We start from the raw sequence: 21,558 nt of genomic DNA, 5'->3' as shown, positions 1-21,558 counted from the left end.
TTTTTAAATGTGGAGACTAAAGTGCAGTGAAAACGAGGCCCATGGCGGACAGGTATGGAGAAGGCGCTGGGTAAGATCCTACCAGATCCCAGGATGCCTGATGACAAAGGGAGGCAGCAGCGTGTCTAGGGATGAAGGTGGCTTTGAACTTCCTCTCCACGAAGACTAGGCTTCTGCCGATCAAACTCGTGCCTACCCATGCCTGCAACACTTCAGCTGTCTGCCCTATGCAGGGATGGCACTCGCCCACAGATGGAATCATCTACATAATTAAGCTTTGTCCATTGGAGCGACTTTTATTTCTGTTCACTATAGGAATGCCCTACTGCTATTGTAACCAATAACCATGAACCTAGTAGTCCAAATGTTACTGTAAGGGGTTTGGGGTGTTAGAATGTCAGAACGGCCTGCCTAGCACCACACATGCACACATATAAAAATGTAGTGCAGCATTCTAATGGTCAGAAGATCAATATCATTCTTTCTGGAGCTAGGGGGATTTACTTGTATAGAACCTGCCTGTGAATGTGGAGTGAGGCGGCAGTCACAGTCATGACTTCTTAGCATCGTCAGAGTGTTGAGGACTCTGGGATGTGGGTTAGGATTCTAATCTAGGAAGACAGTCGATGGGGCTAAAAGAGCAAGCTTGTCTCCATGCTTGGTATAATCACCAGTGCCCACGTTAGGAAGACCGTTTCTTCAGTGCTTCCCACACTGACGCCATGTGCCTTGGCTCGTAATGTTTTCTTCCACCTTCCAAGCAGTGCCAGCATCTTCTGATCACTGTGGTTTTCCCAAGTCCAGCCCTCCCCTTCCCACAGCAGCTCTCGTGATTATCCCCCACCCCTACCCCAAATACTCTGGATCCATCTCCACGTCTCTAGGCCTCGGGTTACATCTGAAAAGTCCTTACTATGCAAGATTATAGTCACAGGTTCTGAAGAGTAGAACCTGGACATCCTTTAGGGAGGAAGACATTCGGCTGGACTCACTTGGATGAAACTTTCTGCTGCCAAACACACGTACACACATTCTAGGCATGCTTTGGGAATTTAGGGGACTCTTCATGCACAGAAAATAATGTACCCATGCTGAGAGCGCCCTGGTTTCTGAAGCCTCCATTTTCCAGTTCTCTGAAAGCGCTAGATAAGCATGCATCCATTCTCTGCTGTTGGCCGTGGGTGTGGCTCTCTGTCTCGAGTTCCTGCTGCCTTGACTTCCCCACAGTGACATACTAGAACCTGGAACTGTGCTAAAATAAGCAGTCTCCCCCAAGCTGCTTTTTCTCAGGGTGTTTTATCACAACTAAGCAGGGATAGAGGACCAGGCTGCCTCCTTCCTTCCCTACCTCTTGCTGCCCCATGTTGTGATTACAGGCATGGGCCACATTCTTAGAAACTTAGCACAAGATTACATTCTTGGAAACCTGCTGTACCAAGTGTGGTACCCCCCCCCCTTCAGTTCTGACTGTTCAGGGAGGAAACATTCCTGGAGCCACAAGCCACGCCCAGCTTTCTCTCACTGTCCAGTTGACTTTCACTGCATTTACAGGCAATGCTGCCTGGGAAAATCAGTGGATACCACCATCAGATTGTCTCTCCAGTTCTCCTCTGGGCATCTCCACACCTGACACACATGGCCCCAAGAACATTTACAGTTTAGGGGAAAAACCAATAGGTTTAAGGTTTCAGAATTTGCTCAAGGGTTAAACTAACTCTATCATCTGTGTAAATCTTCCTGTCAGGCAGAAGCAACATAATTATCTTAGATGGCATTTTCCCTAATAGGCAAAGCAAAGGCTAAAATATTTATGGCTATTTGTTCAAAAACCTTGAAATCGATTTATACTGTAGCATCTCCCTAATGGTTGAAGATGGGTCAAAGTGAAGAACGTCACTCACAGATACGACTTGAGAGTGAAGATGAAAATCCATAGAGGGGTTGCCTTAGTGAGGGTTTACTGCTGTGAACAGACACCATGACCAAGACAACTCTTATAAGGACAACACTTAATCAGGGCTAGTTTACAGGTTCAGAGGTTCAGTCCATTATCATCAAGGTGGGAGCATGGCAGCATCCAGGCAGGCATGGTGCAGGAGGTGCTGAGAGTTCTACATCTTCATCTGGAGGCCTCTAGGAGAATACTGGTTTCCAGGCAGCTAGGATAAGGGTCTTATAGCCCACACCCACAGTGACACACCTACTCCAAGAAGCACCACTCCCTGGGCCAAGCATATACAAATCATCACAGGTTACTAATCAGAAAATAATTCTAGAAGCCAACATGAGGGCTCTCTCTGCTCTAACATAACAGAAATTCTCCGAATCTGCAAGAGTCCTTGAGAGGACTAGTCACAAGTCACGCACCTCTCTGCAGGCTCAAGTGCCAGCACAAGAGGTGCTGATCACAAGATCATAGTCTCATCTCATGTGTCTCTAGTCCCACCCTCTGTAAGTCACTTCACAGCGCCTGCCTTCTAAGATGTCGGGAGCTCCTGGTCCTCTTTCCCCCACAGATACTGTATCATTATTTAGAGCCCACACTAGGAGGGCTTTCCCATCTTCCTCTCCCATTGGCTTCTTTCCTGTCAATCTTGATGCCTTATCCTCCCCCCTCATCGGTGTTGCCTTCTTCTTTCCTTCCGTGAAGTGGCCGGCCAGTGTCCTCCCCTGTACTCCTGTGGCAATGGGAGGGAAACCCATTTGTCGTGTGTCACACATGGAAATCCTTGAAGCCTTGCTAACAGAGGGGATGTGCTAAGTGGCCAGAGAACCGCTCCCATGATGTGTTGGCTCTGCTCAGTCCCAAGTCCCCTGAGCACATCTTTATCGGCATATTGAGGTCCCGTGACTTATACCAAATCACACACCTGGTTACAGGCAAGGTTAGATTTGGATCCTAGATCTCCTGACCCCAATGGCTGTACATTTTCTATTTCATATGTCAGAGACAATACACACACACACACACACACACACACACATATATATATATATATATATATATATATATATATATATATATATATATATATATAGTCTCTAAGATCATGGAGAAAAGCAAGTTAAAATGAGCATTCAGGGGCTGAGAGGTGGCTAAGAGGGTAAAGTGCTTGCCACTCAAGCACACAGACCTAAGTTCAGATCCCCTGCATCTCCATAAAAGCCACCCACAGAAGCACACTTCTGTAACTCTAGGGATCGAGGGACAAGGATGGGAGGATCCTAGAGCATGATCCTAGTGAGAGAGCCCGTCTCAGGATGGAGAGAGACTGAGGAAGACAGTGTTAACATCTTACCTCCGCAGGCATGCGCGCACACACACACATACACACACACACACACACACATACACACACACACACGCATGCTTTAACATGAGCATTCAGTTATAGTCCATCTTTTCATTGGCATCTCTTAGGAACCTTATGTGACCTGGAATCAGGCACTAAGCTTTGGTCAGAAACAGCATCTAGGGGTTTTCTAGCCAGCCACTGATGCTAAGCTGATCCCTTAGAACCCACCGGCAATCTACGACATGCAGTCCACCACCCAGCACACAGAACCAATCAGTCGGAATATTCATCTGGCGCCTCCATCATATATTCTGGGGATGCTCTTCCAGGAAGGGTAACCTGCTCGAGACCAGAGGGATGACAACAGCCCAGGGCAAGATAAGGATTTCAAAATGACAGATTCCTGTTGGCAATGACAGTACCTCCAACATGGCTGAAATCCACATAGCAGGCTTCGTGGAGCAGAGGGGCAAAGTGTAGTCAAGGTTGGGATTAGAGGAGTCCCCAGAGCAGAAGACTTGTCCCCAGGGAATGGTTTTTACATCATTGGACTGTGCTGTGACAACCCAGTGCTTCCTGCCACAATAGCCATTGAGCTATACTTTTATGCAAAGCTTGCCTAATTGTTTTAAGTAGTCCTAAGATATAGTAAAAGACCTCTTTCCAGTGAGATCCAGCCAGTGGGCCGTCAGCTGTGGCCTTTCTTCTGGAATGACCAGGTTTCCCTTTCTATATAGCGGAATGTTCCGGAGGGCATGGGAAAGCCAAGGCTATGCACAGAGGCGAAGCAGATTGCTGGAGCTTTGAGGATCAGCAAGTCAATCCACAAAGTGGCTGGGACCCCGGGGGGTAAGGGCGGGGAGATCAGAGACCCCTGAGAGAGTGGGCGTCAATGGCAGCAGTCACGTGGGAACCTCTGTAGGGGAATCTATGAGAAATGGAGAGGAGGAATATGGCCCTCCCCGAGAAGGCCGACTAAAGGCATTGACATTTCAGCTACAGAACTGAGCACGTTTCCAAGACATAGGGGAATGCAAAGGGGGAAGGGACAGGGAGACTATGAGTAAGCAAAAGCCATGCTGAATGAAGGAACAGAAATGGGAGACATGAGGATTGGTCCCCTTCCTTCTCAAGAACAAGAAGGTGATGAGCAGGTAAGACCCCAGGGGGGTGGAGAAGCTAGAATCTGACCAGTGGGCAAAGCCATGCCTTCATAGTGGCCCCAAGATCTTTGTCAGCCCTGTGTGGTTTAAATGTATGTGTCCTTCAAGGGATCTTAGTCCCCTATGTGATGGTAGTGGGAAGTGGGGGGACCTTTTAGAGGGTGAGCCTGATGCAATGTAATTAGGTCATTGGAGGTACTGCCCTTGAGGCAGGGGTGCCCTTGAAGTAGTAGTGCCTGTAGGGTTTAGTTGGTTCCCAATTATAAAGACCCTGTCTCCAAAACCAAGGTGAGTGTCCTCTGACCTCCACACTCCCACATACTCACATGCATATCCCATGAGAGCATGAGAGGACACCTTGCTAACGCTCACACACACACACACACACACACACACACACACACACACACACATGCATACACACACTAGCTCCCTGTCTTGCCAGGGTGGATACTCTCTTCGCATACATACACCCTGGTCATGGCCTCATCCACCATGTGACATGGCTAAGGAATCCCTCAAGAGACCTGAGCAGATATTGGTGCCCTGTTCTGAACCTTAAGACCTGTGATCTGATTACACCCTTTCATTCTGTTATTCAGCCTCAGGTGTACTACTAGTATAGTACCAGGATGTATTTAAACCACTCTGTCATTCCCTCTCTGACCCCTGACCCCTGACCCCTGCTTCCCTTTTAGCCAGAGCTTTAGACCAGCTCTACACAAGCTCCTGTTCCTCACCTTACCAGTCGCCCCGTCCTCCGGGTTTTGCTGCTCTCCTTCCCCCCTACCCAGATATCTCACCCCAGGCATCAACATACCTCCACCCACCCACCCCCTCTTTTTACCTCCTTTAAACCTTTCTTTACCACCTTGGTCCTCTGTCCTGGCGAACTTGTGCAAAGCTGCGTACCTCCAGCTCCATCGGTCAGGACCTATCCCTCAGTTCCTCTGCGGGACCTGGATGTCCTGTGTCACGGGGTAGCATTGTGGTCTTTTGTTCAGTGCTCCCCTGCCCCATTCTTGAGAGGGTGCCAGGCCTGGAGTGTGGCTTGGGAAGGAGGTTCTTACACACTGCTTTCCTGGGCGCAGCCATGGCTGTTGGAGAGCCCACAGCCTTGGAGCTAATAGAATCAGGAAGTCCGGAGCCAAGTTACTGGAAGGGTCATCTGCGGCTATCACAATATGGGGATGCTGGTAGAGAGTAGGCCGCACACCTCTAAAGAGGCCAGTGAGCTGGAAGTATCTGGAAGCTGATGGGACATCAACTCAGCTCCTCTAGAGAGCCAGCTATCCCAGAGACTTAAAGCCAGGGCCTGGGGGAAGGGCTGTGAGGGGGTATAGACAATTAAAAAAAAAAGAATTAAAAATCTCAATGAAAAAAAATAGTTCCCACAGTCACACAGCTGAGCAGTCAGGCAGTAAATTAGCACTTGGCTAACAGAGAGAACAGTAAAAACGCAGTGGCAGCCCAGCCTGCATGGACCATGGGCCCCACGGCTGCCCATAAGTGCTCGATTAAAGAAAGAAAATGATAAACCCAGCAAGGTGCTCTTTCTACCGGAGCCCGTTTCCCTGTCTGCAGGGTCACGGTCCAGAGACTCCAGCACTCGAGAGAAAATGAGTCTTTGCTTTCCCTCAGAGAAACACTTAAAAGAGCCCAAAGTAGGCTTTCCTTCGGCATCTTCCTTAAATTGTGTGACTCTCCTCGGAACATCTCTGTTTCTTGTGTAGGGTACATGATCTCATGTATTTCACTGCCTGCCCACAACCCTTTAACCGTCTCCTAATTCCCCAGCCTCAGAGTCGGTGGACTCTGCTTCATTCTCCTCAGCCTTTGGTGCCACCCATGCTACCGTGGTCTGGAAGACAGTGTGCCTCTTCCTCCCAGTGACCTTCAGAAAGAACCAGGTCCCAGTGCATTCGCTGCCCCTTGGTGAATGCCTACTGCATCCTGGACCAGGGCACATGCTCCCTTTGTAGTTTGACCCAGTCATCAATTCTGTTTTGCACATAAGGATTTTTGGCACTAAGATTTAGTTCATTTGTCCCAAGGCCCCAGTAAGATAGCCCTGGACTTTGAACCCAGCTTCCCTCTGCAGTGCCTGTTGTCCTGAGAAGAAGGGTACTATAGCTTTCTCTCAGAAGACACCCTGAGCACCCATCACACCCCCAAAAGCCTTGCTAACACAAGCACTCCCATTCTCCACGCCCGGAGGCTGTTTCCTCCCAGTCCTCAGGAGCCTGTATCAGTTGGCTGTTCATTTAGAGATTTATTTAAATCCCGTGAAAATGGGCCAGGGATTTCTGAGCCGTATCCCACCCCTAACTCTGTGAGTATTGGTGGGGACGAAGTGAATGTCTCAAGAGCCATACCCAACAGTTACTCGTTTCCTAGTGTGCACCTCCCGCTCACACCCGGTGAGTGTGTAACCTCCCGCTCACACCTGGCCTGTCATTTAATTCCTAAGCTCACACCAGTCCTCTGAGGCCAGTTGCACTTTCCCTGGTTCATGTGGGGAAAAGCAACTTGGAGAGGGGTGCTGACCTCCCCAAGCAAGGCCCCTTCTCAGTGTGCATGCTTCCCTCTTACCAAACACATCTCAGAAGAACTCCTGGATGCGAGGCCTCTAGGGAAACAAAAAAGCTCTTATAAAATGTATCCCTAACTCCTTTCCATCCTTTGTATAAGGAGTTACTCTGCTCTGAAGTATAGTTAACATTTCAAATGGCTCTCTGAGTTAACAGGGGAGTCCCATGCTGGGCCTGAGGTGAATACCTGGCTATGAATCCCGAAAAGAAGATACTGCCCTGGTCCATGTCACGGCCCCTTAGAAAGAGGTAGAGAGATCAAGGCAATATGTTTGATCCCAGGCTCATTATTTGTGCCCCGTGTAGCCCTGTGGAATGTCCAATGCTGAAGACAGACTTATACTCAGCTTCAGGCTTTTCTTCCTTTTCGTTTGCTAAGTCCTTGCTATAGTCCTGCTCGTTTAAGAACTTGGTGTGACATCTGTAAAAAACAAAAAGAGGGGGTTATTCATAATTTCTTCTTCTAAACACAAGTTTTGGCACCAAGTTTGACTTGAATGAGCTTGCCCTGCTTCAAAAGGGGCAGGCCCTAAACCCTTGCCTGTGGCTTGTCAGTTGCTTCTGTTCTATCCAGTGCGACCAACTCAAAGCATATTGGTGTTGTGTCTGCCTGTGAGCCTGCGAGTCAAGGCCAGAGGAGGACATCCAGCACTCTGCTCTATTGCTCTCTGATTTATGCCCCTGACAGGATCCCTCACTGAACCTGGAGCTTGACTGCCCTCTCATCTGTGCCTCCCACAGCACTGGGGTTAAGGGCACACACAAGGCCATACTCAGCTTTCTGTGCAGGGGCTGTGGGTAGGTAGACCTTGGGTCCTCATGCTTTCAAAACAAGTGTCCCTCCCTTTGTGTGGGAAGACGATTCACACCCAAATAAACAGACACTTCCTGTTCTCTTCAGTCATAGACAGAAGCATCATTTTTGTCTTAATAAAAAATAAGTTATTTTGACCCTGTGATCCCCAGGCTTCCGACTCTGGTCATATTCATTGTCTTCACACAATGTACTTCTTCTGGAGATTTCAAATGTTACAGATATTTCTTATGTGGTGTTCTAATATCTGTGATTGTAGATATTATATTTCCAAGTCCTCATTTCATATCCACCTCCTCAGTTAGAGCCATTAACCCTGGTGTCTAGCAGAATTCACACCCCAAGATGTGACCTGTCAGCCATAAACAGTGGCAGATGGAGAAAGACGGAGTGGGAGGGTCCCGTAACAAGAACTCGCCCAATTGCTTGAGGACAGATTTTACATAAGTAGTACCTGATATGTCATTAGCTAGTGTTTGTCAAGGGGCTGAATAGAAAGTGTTAATGTTGATTTGAATGTCATTCCAGAGGGTTCAGAGTGTTTCGAGGACTGCCCCTCCTGAGGGAGTGTCTCCTCTCTCTTCCCTTGAGCCTGGTTGACTCTCCTGCCCTGAATATCTTTCTCCCACATACCTGGTTCTCATTTCTGAAGTCAGGCACTGTGGGTGACACGTTTTACAGTTACCTCCCGTAAGCCCATCTCAGGGTGAACAGAGCCTCCCCATGGGAACTCCAGAACCACAGCTGCATTCCTAAACAAGTTGCCCAAAGGCACTCAGCCCCTGAGGATCAGAGCTGGTCCCCAGCGGATGGACTCAGAGCCCTCTCACCCCAGCGTGCTTCCCTCTGCGTGTTGAGCTCAGATAGGGCCATCAGAGTGGAGTCTGGTTGGGAAGCCTCCCCCTTGTGCTATTGCGGTGTCTCCTGTATTTCATCCTCTGCTCTGGTACCACAGAAGGGGACAGTTGGAGCCTCAAGGACTTTCCCTGACTTCGCAGATTGATGAGCCTGGAAACCTCAAGCAAGCACTTTGCTGTGGTTTAGGTCTAAGTTCCTTTCCTGGACCCTGAGGACACTTTTTATATCATCTCCCTTTCCGTTCCTAACGTCCCAGCATCCCGAGGCCCTTTTGACTGTACACATGAGAGTTGGGTGGGCATGTGAACTGGGTTGGCTCTGATCTACTCAATTCTGCAGCAAAGCCTGATGTGTCCACCCAGCGCTGGGTGAGGTCCTGATGCGGGGAGCAGAGGCAGGTCCTCTGGTAGGTATGGCCCTCATGAGGAGTACTCTGGGCTTGAGTGAGGCTGCCAAACAGTCTTAGTGTAAGACAGCAAAGGTTCCAGGAGCTGCCCAGCCCCAGAGGAGCAAGTAAAAGAGAAGGAAGTGAACTCGGTGTCCAAGCTGAACACCCAGAAGACCCTGACAGTCCTGTCTGCCTTCTTCCCTGCTGGGCTTGCTGGGCAGGTCAGCAGGGGCTTTGATGGTCTGTACAAAGCTTCTCTCATGGGTCCTGTGTTCCTTCCTTTGAAATTTATGGTGTTTTTCAAAACAAGCCTACCTCTTCCATCATATAAAATGTTTTGACTTGGAAAAAAAGGGAAAGCTATCTTTTGTTTCCTTGAGAATAAAAAAGACTTGAACACATTTTATGCATGAGGCCATTAGTTTCCAGTGGCAGCTTGGAAGGGGCCCCCACCCCCGGCCCTTTTGGTGGTCAGACCTTTCATTTATTTGAGAATGTACTCTGGGGAGTCGGTATGCATTATAGGAAAGTAAGAGCAAAGTCCAGTTCATGCACACGAGCCAACAGAACCACTCTCTCCATCCTCTGTGGTGTTACGGGGTTCATAGGCAGGAATACGGATGGCAAGCTGGCTCCCTAGCTCTTTGGCTCCTTTTAAGTCTTTGGCCCATCTTCAGCATGAGCCTCTACAGGATTCCCAGGAGCTGTCTAGGAAACCTCCCTCAGTCAAAAGGAGCAGTGCATTAAAATGGTCAAAAGTGGAGCCATCGTAGCCATCTGGACAACAATCAGACCCAGCCTTGCCTCTTACTATAAGTCTGAGAAAGCTACACAACTCTTCTCTGCCCCTGGTCCTCTTTTTGAAACAGGCCTCAGACAGTTGAGATGAGTGAGCAGGTAAATGGCTGTGGTAGTGATGTTGGTCACAGTCCTTGTTACTGCCAGTCATGTCCCACGGTGTCTCCAAGCTCTCCCATCCCTGAGCTGTCAGTTGTCAGGGGTCATCTAAAGCATTGAGCACTCTGGGATGCCTTCAAGCCAGTCGCCTTGGCGGAGGGTGGCCTTTAACCAACAGTCTTCCGGGAGCAATCATTGGGCCACTGGCCTAACAAGAAATAAGAAGCTGCCCCTGGTCCTTTCATGCCCTGGTCCTATGCCCGGTTCGGAAGAACGCTTATTCATACCTCACTTTTATAAGACAGGCAGCCATTTGTAACATCCTGACAGTCCCCCCAAGCAATTGGCTCATATGTATAATCACAGTGATCATGCTGACAAATAGCTGTAAAAAGAGTTGACAGTGGCCCCGGTCGGGGTCTGTCTTCAAAGCCAGAGTTCAGCCTCCCATGTGCTGCAGGGAAACCCGCCAACTCTAGACCTTCTCGCCAAGCCGGCCTCCTTTTGTAAGCTGCCCCATTATGGGAAGCCAAATTGCCATGGTAGCCCCTGGCCCTGGGCCTCAGCATATAAGGGAGCCCAAGCTTGGCTGCAAGCCTTCCTTGACCCACAAGTGCCAGGGCACCTGCATCTGTCCCCACTGGTGACAGACCAAGAGACTCTCATATCTATTCTTCTCCCTCCAAACTTGGTCTTCAGCTCAAAGCTGGACCCCTGAGGCTAGTTCAAGCCAGAGAACCTGAGTGAGTTATAGGAATTAGATTGACTCTGAGAGCCCAGACCCTTAAGACCCAGTGAAGTGAAATGCAAACCACAGCTGCATTTAGCAGGCCTGTTTTTAATAGTCACAAAAGAAACAAATGAAGTCGATTTTGTTATATCCCATTTAACCCAGTATGCCCAACATTAAAACACTGCAAATGAGCTATTTTTCATGTTCTATAAAATCCTCAAAATCTTGTATTTTACACCTAGGGACACCTCAGTTTAGACTGGCCACATCTCATAAGCTAGCACACGCCTAATGGCCACGGGACAGCATGGCGCCAGGCCACTGCATCCCAGATCTGTGGATCTCATCACTAGTCTTCGAGAAGGGCTCCTAGTGATGTTCCCTTTCTCCCTGCGGGTTTGGGTTCATTCGCAATGTTTATTCATAGCAGCAGATCCCTGAGTGAAAGTGTGCTTTCCTGTGAAAAGATAGTTTTGGTGGTGGGGTTGCACAGTGGACCCTAGAACCGAGATCATCTGGTGTGCAAGCCCAGGGTGGCTGTGGTGCGTTGAATGCTTGGCCCACGGAGAGCAGTACTATTAGGAGGTGTGGCCTTGTTGTAGGAAGTGTGCTACTGTGGGGGTGGGCTTTGAGGTCTCCTATGCTCAAGCTCTGCCCACTGTGGGGCACTCTCCTCCTGCTGCCTTCAGATCACGATGTAGAACTCTCAGATCCTTTTCCAGCACCATGTCTGCCCGAGCACTGCCATGCTTCCTGCCATGATAATGGATTAAGCCTCTGCAACTGTAAGCCAGCCCCAATGAAATGGCACCATGGTCATGATATCTCTGTCATAGCAATGCCACCCTGACCACAGTGGCACCAATGAATGTCTCCGGGAAGGAGTGCTCGGGCTGCCTTCCAAATACCACCTCTGTATTACACCTGACAGCACAGCATAGCAACTGTAATCTCCATCAGGTAGCCAACCAGGCGGCCCCGTGGGTGGGCTCAACAACGCAGTGGGTGGGAGAAGTCCTTGGCACTCAAAGTTCTGCTTTCCTGCGCCCTGGAGAAGAAGGGAGAGGGTGTGTTCAGCAGGGGTCATCAGAGGTTAATGCTGCAGAATAGAGAGGGAGTGAGCTGGAGCCGAGTGGAGGGGAGAAGGAAAAGCTCTGTGGGTGGCTGCGACCTTTAGGAGTTGGAGCTCTGTCTGAACAGAAATGGACTCCCACGCTCTGCGACAGCCTTCTAGAATCAAACATGACTTTGCACCACGTGAACACGGGGTCTGGCCGGTGGGGTTGCTCAGAGACTCATGGCATATATAGTGTGAAGTGATAGGTGGGAAAAGTTGCCTTGCATGGTGACACATGCTCATGTCCCAGTACTCAGGATGCTGTGAGTTCAAGGCCAGCCTGGACTACTTAGTAACAAGACCCTGAGAAGATCCCTCATTCGTTTAGCTACATTCTGAGTTCAACACCTGATTCCCCAGGGAGGAACACAGATTAGAGGAACTGACTTTGTATGCTGAAGAGAGCGGTTTATGCAACTGCTTTCAAAATGTCATTATTCCACCATACTTTAAACCACTTGAGGTTATTTCAGACCCTTTAGACTGATCTTCAGTGCCCTTTGATAACATCATGTTCAGCATAGATATATCTGAAAGCCATAAAATTCTCTTAAAATCAAATGAACCAGCATTCAGAAACAACTTAATCATTGGGTGGATTTGGACAAGTCTGTTAACTTTCTGACCCTTAGTTTTATCATCTATAAAATGGGAATAGTCATGTCTCTCCAGCATGTGGCATGAGAAGATATAAGATATGCATAACGTGTCCCGCATGTAGACTTTGACTCTCTGAAAAAGGGTTTTTATTGCTTTCTATTTAGTTCAGATGGGCTTTGAAGAAAAGGTGAGGTGTAGCAACTTGTTGTTAGTGCTCCGACTCTAGTCACTAATATTCTGGTTGCTTGCCACTGTGAATATCTGTGCACTGCAAGCAAGCAGAAATCAGGCGGCCTTCTCCCTCTTGTGTCCAAGTCATCCTGACAGTAAATAACCCAGATTCACCATGGCAGGAGACAAATGAGCTTGCAACTGCCTCAACCAGGAAATAAAATATCACTTCCTCTCTCTGTCCATTACCCAGAAAATTTTCTATTTAAAAGTGTAAATCTTGGACTATCAGAGGGTATACAAAACAAAACATGAGACATTGGGGGTTTGTAAAGAACATTTGTAAAAATTAAGGCTCCATATCCTTAATATATAAAGAAATCTCATTAATCAACAAAAATAATCGATGTCCCTGTAGTCCATGAGGGCAGGGATCCTGTCCTTGCCACAGTGCATCCCCAGCACTTCCCATTGTCTCCAAAAGAATGAATGAATGGGCCTGTCCATCAGGATTGCCAGGCTGCTTACTAATGAGAGAAGCACAGGTGTCTAATTCCCATGTGAATAAAATGCCAATATTGAAATATCACTTCCGGCCACCAAATGGCACTCTGAGAAACAATGGCAGTAAGTGCTGTTGCTGAGAATTCAAGGACACAGATTCAGCTTTTCTGCTGCTGACAGAGATGCACCATGCTGCCCTGCAAGCAACCTGATGGAGCCCAGAGCTTTATTTCTGAGGCAAAAAGAACTATTCTGACCCAACAATTCCACTCACAGGGATTTGTCCCGCAGAAACAATTAAAGGCTTTTGCAGATATGTTTATGGCTTACTGGTTTTTTAATGTTATGTGTATGAATGTTTTACTTGCATGTAAGTCTGTGTACCACTCATATACCTGGCACCCATGAAGAACAGAAAAGGAGGTCAGATATCCTGGATGTGGGATTACAGACACTTGTGAGGCACCATACAGGTGCTGGGTATTGAGCCTGGGTTCTCCATAAAAGCAAGAAGTGCTCTTGACCATCAAGCCATCTCTCCAGGCCCTGTGCTCTACTGTTGAACAAAGTTACCATAGACTAGCATTAAAGTTTCTTATTAGTTAATTCTTGTTGAGTTGAGAAGAGCAGCCATCAGGGATAAATCAGTAGAAACTAACTTACACATCAGTGTTCTATCACTAAATCAAACATTGTAGCCATTCCAAAGCATGTGACCTCTGATGGTGTCATTACAAAGATGTATTTATTGATTTGTTTTATGTGTGTGTGCCCCTGAGTGTATCCGTGTGCATCTGTATATGCAGGTGCCCGCAGAGACCAGAAGAAGGCAATTCTAGCCACTTGATGTGGGTTCTGGGAGCCAATCCTGGGTCCTCTACAACAACAGCAAGCACTCATAAGCACTGAGCCATCTCTCCAGCCCCGCTTGTTTTTTTAAACATTTAAATCCAACTCACTGTATAAATATTTTGCACCAGTGAAGATAAGTAAGTAGATCTAGCTTCAGACAGTCAGTGACACCCCCAAGTGAATCCACAAGAGGAATCATGAAACAAGATTTGGGTGGTTTATCGTGGAATGGCAGTTCTCTGTGTACCCCCCCCCCATTTGAAGGGTCCTTTGCCTTGCCCTCCTGTGCAGAAACAGAGGCAGAATTTACCACCACCTTGTAATCGAGAGCTACATTGACATGCCTGTCCACTCGACTTAACCTCTCTTGGCAGGAGCAGTTTGAGTTAGTGCTACACATAACCGATGCGTTTGTTTTCCCACAGATAATCGCTTACCAGCCGTATGGGAAGTCTGTGGACTGGTGGGCATATGGCGTGCTGCTGTACGAGATGCTAGCCGGGCAGGTAATATTTCGCGGCATGTTTGCGTGTGTGTGTTTGTTGCTGTCACATGTGGTGTGACCTTCACCCGACAGAAGGCAGAGGTGGCAGGAGGACAACACAGGGTGACAAATGAGCAGATAAACATCTTCTGATCATAAAAACTTCAAGTGGGAGGTAGCAGTCTGGACTGTGGACATGGTGACAACCCTGTTGTGCAAGAGTGCAAATTGATGACTGTAATGACCGCCGTGAGCTCTTCAGACCTGGGACTGGGGTACAGTCCCCTACAATTTGGTCAGCAAACATCATCCCAACCACTGATTATGACATATTTGTAAGAGGAGGAAGAAGCCTGTGAAACTCACTGTTAGACCTCCCTTTCCATCTATCTCGCCGCTGGCAATGCAGGATCATTCCCACCGAACTGCTGCAAGGCTGAACCTCCATTAGGAAAATTAGGTTTCATGTCAGACGAGACTTTGATCAGAGAGCTCAGTTGCATTGCCCCGCACAGCTCTGCCCCATGCGATGGCTTCCACGCCTGAGCCGCTGCTTTGATAAACAACCGTCAGATCTCAGTGGCCGCCTCACGCACTCCATGCAGTTCTCTGCAGCCAGCAGGGGTGGCAGACAGGGAGAGTGAGTCCAGTCCGAAGTCATGTGAGAATTCAAGGTCAGCTCTCTCCTGTCCTTTCTCTTTGCATGGCTGAGGGCCTTAAAGTTATCCCCTGGCACCTCATTTCAACCAGTGATGAAGAGAGAGCAAGGGAACAGCCATGGGGAATATTTTAGAAGCAGGCCTAGGGTGGTGACCATCACTCCTGCCTATGTGGCACAGGCCACTTGACTCCCCTTGCCTACAGAGAGGACCAGGGGCCTGAGCTGTCTGAGAGCTTGGCTAGAGGCAGTGGGTTTGGCGAAAGCTTGAGGCATCTCTGACTTTATGCCTATTTTGTCACTTTCCTGTTGCTGTGACAAGATGTCATGACCAAAGCAACTTATAACAGAAAGCTTTTAATTTAAGATTCACAGTTCCAGAAGGTTAGAGTCCATGACCATCATGGTAGAGATCATGGCAGCAGGCAGGCATGGGCCTGGAGAAGGAACTGAAACTCACATCATTGCCTACAAGTAAGAGACAGAGAGAGCTAACTGAGAATGAAAAGGCCACCCCCAGTGTCACCCCTACTCCTGCAAGGCCACACCTCCTCCTGCAAGGCCACACCTCCCAATCTTTCCCAGACAGTTCTGCCAGCTGAGGACCAAGTATTCAAACATAGGAGCCCATGGGGGACTCTCTCATTCAGATCACCACAAAACCCAACTACTTCCTCTTCTTCTTCTTCTTCTTCTTCTTCTTCTTCTTCTTCTTCTTCTTCTTCTTCTTCTTCTTCTTCTTCTTCTTCTTCTTCTTCCTAGAACTCTGAGGTAGTGCTGGGGACCTTGATCTTAGAGGCAAGAACCTTAATAATCAAGAAAGGACAGACATAACCATGCTGAGCAGCAGGAATACATGTTTCTGGGGACAAAGCCTACCATTCTGAGATGGTACATTCATTGGCCATAATTTATTTGCACACTGAATGCTTCCTACTTACAGTGAAGATAAAGCAGACAAAAATCGTCACCTTCACAAAACTCACAGCTCAGAGAAGGAGAGAGAGAACAGACTAATTAGAAGATGAAAATATGTCAGTGATGAACTAAGAGGAAAGAGCATCTAGCCCTGGTTAAGTTGAAGGGAGCCACCAGCATGGCTGGAGTGTAGTGAAGTAGAGAAAGCCAGGGGTCTCTGGCCACATGAACACAGTTGTCACCTGAAGACTTTTACTCTAGAACGGGAAGCCTGTTCTTTATGTCTCCGTCATCATGTCATATCTAGTAGGTACTAAAAAATTGTTTAGCTATGGAAAAAATGCGAACACTTGCTTACATTCAGTCACTATTCCTCTATGCTGTTAAGATTTGAGTGGGATGGAAAAAGTAGTTTGTTTGTTTGTTTGTTTATTCAGGTGCCTCCCCCTCATCTGAGAATTCCTCTTATGTGTAATGCCTTAGTGCATGAGCACAGAAAAGCAGATTATACTGGCTCACTGTCTGTGGCACACAGATAGGAGAACACAGGTTGCCTGTGCTGGAAGCCAATTTCCCCTCCTGAAAATTTCGACAACAAAATTTGACTGTGAATTGCCAGACACCTGGGAGCCCTGTGGACCATGTAGGCAATGTGCAGTCTTGTCCCCTGAGTGTCGAACTCAGGGCCAGAAAACAAGCCCTGCCCTCATCGTACATCTCATTCTTATCTGCCAGCCAGTGAAACCAGCTGGTCAGAGACACAGCCTGGATTTCCTGAGGTTCATTCATTTTCCAAAAACATCCATGCCTTAGCTCCTTATTGGCTGACAGAAGACTAGGGTTTCAGAACAGCCTTCAGTGAAGTCCTATCTTGTTCCTCTCCTTCCTCCCCTCCTTCCTCCCTCTTTTCTTCCTTCCCACCTACCCGCCACGCTTCTTCCCCAGGATTTCCCAGTCTATATCCCCTAGTGAGGATCCCAGGAAGTAAGTCTCCCTTGGGCCTTGTGGTGACAAAAGGCCGAAAGTGGGGTAAAGTACAGCTAGTTTTGGCTCACAGTTCGAAGGGTACACTCAGCAGCATATACCTGAAGATGGCTGCGCACATTGTATCCCAATCAGGAAGCCAAGAGAGATGAATGCTGTTGCCTATCCAGCTCTTGGGTCAGTCCTGGACCTCAGCCCATGGAGTGTCAACACCCACATTAGTTAACCAAGTCTAGAACTTGGCACAGACATGCCCAGAATTTTGTTTCCATGGTGATTCTGAATCTTATCAAGTTGACAGGATAAACCATTACAGGCCTTGTATGGAGAACCTGGATAGATGAACCATCACAGGTCTTGCATGCAGAGCCTGTATAGATGAACCATCACAGGTCTTGTATGGAGAACCTGGATAGATGAACCATCACAGGCCTTGTATGCAGAGCCGAGATAGATGAACCATCACAGGTCTTGTATGCAGAACCTGGATAGATGAACCATTACAGGTCTTGTATGCAGAACCTGGATAGATGAACCATCACAGGTCTTGTATGCAGAACCTGGATAGATGAACCATCACAGGTCTTGTATGTGGATCCCAAGGAGGTATCCAGGCCTTCCAAGGAGGTCCCTCTCACCCCTGTCCCCCTGCCTGGAGCTTTCGTACACCTTCTGGCCTATTTCCCCTGCTGCTTCTCAGCCACTTAGCATAGTCTCTATTTTGAAAAGGGTGGTAGTCCTCAAAAATGGCACCTGCAAGGTTTCCAACATGCTGGTGCCTTGCTGGGCACAGCCCACAACCTCTGTTCCATACAGCTCTACCCAGCTGCCTACAAAGAGCAAACATAGTTCCAGTCAGAGGCTGGCAAAGTGAAGTGAATTCCTGGTGTATCTATGACTTGGGCACAGGTGTCACCCAAATACCCACAGCCCCTCACAGTCACAGGGACTCAGCGACAAGAGTGGATCGGCACCAGGACTGAGGAGGAAGACTGATTGCAGGCTTGTCTGAGGGGTCAGGCACTGCATTTGTCTCCCTTACCTATAGCTAACGGTGAGGGGAGAAAGGTGGCTGGTTGCAGTTTTATGTGCCTTCGGCTTATCAGCTGTCAGCAGCCAAATGGAGCCATTACGTCTGAATTGCCTGAGTCTGTATCCAATTTCTGAATAGCCTGACAAACATAATTGCTTGGGCAGGGGCATTAATAGCACCTGTGTGGCCCTCTGATGAGCTCATTGTGGTTCCCAGTGTTCACAGTATTTGTCATAAGGGGACTGGCCCTCTCATCTCCATCCTTTCCCATCCACAGATGTGTATCTGTACAGGGTGCTTCATCTCTGTAATTGGAGCTTCAGCCCAAATGGTCCATGTGTGTCCCTCTCCCTTCCTCCTAGGTCCTCAGCAATCTGCAAAGCAACATGGCAGGGCCCTTCCCTACCGCCTGTTAGGAAGCGATTCAGGAAGCATTTTGCACCATGGGAGCCATCACCCCATTTGCCTGATGAAAGCTGAGAGCTCTCCAGTGGGGCGTGGGGCTCAACATGTTCAGAAAATTTTCTTTACACAAACCGGAGACTTGTTAGTGGGGAGCTGAGCTCAGAACACTGTGTCCAGATTTGCAGACACTTAAAAACAGCTGTAGGAAGAGAGATAGCGGGGGAGAGAGGCACCATGAAACGGTCACGGACTAAGGACCCGGGCAGCAGGTCTCCCCGCATGGCGGTGGTAGCTGGCATTACTAGAAAGGAAGATGGATGTAATTATAACCTGGCACCACTGACCTGCCTTTAGCATCAAGGCCTGCGAGTGGGTAATTATCTGTAAAGAGGCCCCCAGGGTGAGCTGGAGAGTCCTAGCAAGAACAGAAACACACTCATATCCTTTGGTGTGTAATCCCACACCTGGACACTGTTCCTCAGAAGTAATTCAGAGGGAAAAAGAGCCAACATGCAGAGATGTTTCTATCTATCTGTAGCATTTGCTATCAAAACATGTTGCTCGAAGCAACCATTAACACACCCAAGGAGCCATGAATCCGTTTGAAGAGATCTTGGTGGCTCCTGAGCCCTGAACAGGAATACTGCTGGCTACCGAGAAAAATGTGTTTGCAACAGTCAGAAAAGTGAAGAACACAGATAGTATCTTATTTGAAAAATAATATAAGAAAACCCGAGAATCCATGAAAACATAAAAGAATATTTGCGAATCTGACAGGGAAACTATACCCGTGAAGTATCTATAGTATGGCTGCTGAAGAGCTGAACAAGGAGCCAGGTGGTGGTGGTGTGCACCTTTAAGTCCAGGACTCAAGACGGAGGCAGAGGCAGGCAGATCTCTGAGTTCGAGGCCAGCCTGGTCTCCACAGCAAGTTCCAGGACAGCCAGGGCTACACAGGGAAACCTTGTCAATAAAATAAAACAAAATAAAGCAAAATCAAACAAAATCAAACAAAACCCCTCACCATTCTGCCTACTACTCGAAAGATCTGAACAATGACAATACCAGGTGGCCTGCCAGTGTGCATGGGGGAAGTCACATGGGTTGCCACCCCTAGATAAAATTACAGGTGATTAAAACTTCTGAAAGTGGGAAAATTAGTCTTCCCCAGAGATAAGCACCCTAAATGATTATCTACTCCCTCATGGTCAGCCCAAAACATAGTCACATAACCAACAGTAAATGGATTCAGCAGCTTGAATTTGCACATTTATTTATTTACACACACACACATACATACATACATACATACATACATACATATGGATATGCATACCTTTCTGGCATTATCTTGAAATCTGTAATAGTGGTATGTTTGTGCACGCGTGTGCATACATGTGTGTACCTGTATGAATGTGTATGTGAGGGTTGCATGTGCATGTGTTTATACGTGCCATGGAGGCCAGGGTTGCCACACATGTCTTTCTCAGTGACTTTCCACCTTCTCTTTTGAGACCAGGTTTCCTGTGGAACCTGGAGCTTGCTGATTAATTTAGCCCATCGGGAGGGGGGGGTCTCCTGTCTTTACCACCCTGTGCTGAAATTATTGCTACACACCGCCATGCTGTACTTTAAAAAGAAATATATTCTGGGGTCCAAATTCAAGTCCCCATGTTTGCACAGTGTGCACTTTGTCAACTGAGCCATCTCCCTAGGCTCATCACAGTGTTGGATAATGAATTAAAGACCTCCAAAGAATGTAGCCCATCTTGACTCAAAACTGGGAGATGACCAGCTGATGACTGGGACTTGAGCCTATGCCCCGCCCACCTCCAAGACACCATTTATCCTTTGGAGAATGCACTCACCTTAAATTCAGACTGCACAGTGCTCCTGGCAGGGTGCAGCTCACAGCCTAGATCAGAACTGAGCATGTTTGTGTTTAGTTGTGAATACTTCTTTGGCCAAAGCTCAAATCCCTTCTGGGTTCCTCATTAGGGGTGATGAGATGATGTGTGGATGTCTAACAAAAGGCATGGAGAGGATGCCTGCTATGGGGTCAAAGAGAAGGTGTGTTGGGCAGCAGGCCAGGCAGCACCGTCGCTCTTGGCTGGCCCAGCCCTATCCCAGCAAGGCCATCTGCAGCTGCACTCTCCCGATGACTTGCCCTGTAGATGCCAGGTTTCTTCACACCATGGCAAGCCCTGCCCATCCTGCCCTGACTAATTCATGGCCAGACTCATTCCTTCTCCTCACCCACGTGCACACCTCTGCCATGTCACAGGTGCTTTTCAAAGCCAGGCATTTGTAACCAGAAAAGAGACTCTTTGTTTACACTTAGAGAGAGAGAGAGAGAGAGAGAGAGACAGAGACAGAGACAGAGAGACAGAGACAGAGACAGAGACAGACAGAGAGACAGAGAGAGACAGAGACAGAGACAGAGAGAGAGAGACAGAGACAGAGACAGAGACAGAGAGACAGAGACAGAGAGAGAAAGAAAGAGAAATAAAGGGTCACAAGTCACCAAAACTACATTCCCCCATGCCCGGCCCAAAGGGAGGGCTCTTTACACACTTGGCATCTTTTCCTCAGAGCATGTGGCTCTCCTGCCCTGGCCCCATGCCCAGTTCCCCTTCAAAGCTCTCTACCAGGGAAGCCCCTTCCATCTTTATGTTACACTGAAGGTTAGTTATACCAAAGATGATATTCAGGAATCCCCTGTAAATCCAATCCTCCTGGGCACTCTAATCATCTCATTAGAGTGAGCGAGAGAATGGTGCCTCGGGGGAAAAGATGCAATGGAGAAACCACTTTAAGGGCACCTTGGACACAGACAGGGGGTTCCATGGTCTCCTTACACCCCTTCCCAGGAGCTGCCCCTGCCTCAGTAACAACTGTAAACTCCCTTCTTTGGGCTTCTTCTGGGTACTACCAATGAAGCTCTGTACTACTCAGAAACCTCATCATAAGAGCTGCTGTGTAACGGCCATCCGAGTGTGAGCATCATAGGAACTGCTGTGTAAGGGCCATCTGAGTGTGAGCATCATAGGAGCTGCTGTGTAACGGCCATCCGAGTGTGAGCATCCATAGGA

At 48.1% G+C, this 21,558-nt stretch overlaps 1 protein-coding gene across 1 annotated transcript in view; it reads left to right on the top strand.

Moving 5' to 3' along the window:
• Prkca (protein kinase C alpha) overlaps positions 1–21,558 on the top strand; it is a 389,175-nt gene that overhangs the window by 350,520 nt on the left and 17,097 nt on the right. Inside the window, exon 14 of the mRNA XM_021214044.2 lies at positions 14,410–14,490. Within this exon, the coding sequence (XP_021069703.1) occupies positions 14,410–14,490 (81 nt within the window). The remainder of the gene's footprint in view (positions 1–14,409; positions 14,491–21,558) is intronic.

Source organism: Mus pahari, chromosome 14 (assembly GCF_900095145.1).
Source record: "Mus pahari chromosome 14, PAHARI_EIJ_v1.1, whole genome shotgun sequence".
Classification (NCBI taxonomy): Eukaryota; Metazoa; Chordata; class Mammalia; order Rodentia; family Muridae; genus Mus; species Mus pahari.
The sequence above is the reverse complement of the archived record's forward strand: the minus strand, read 5'-3'. Positions and strand labels throughout refer to the sequence as shown.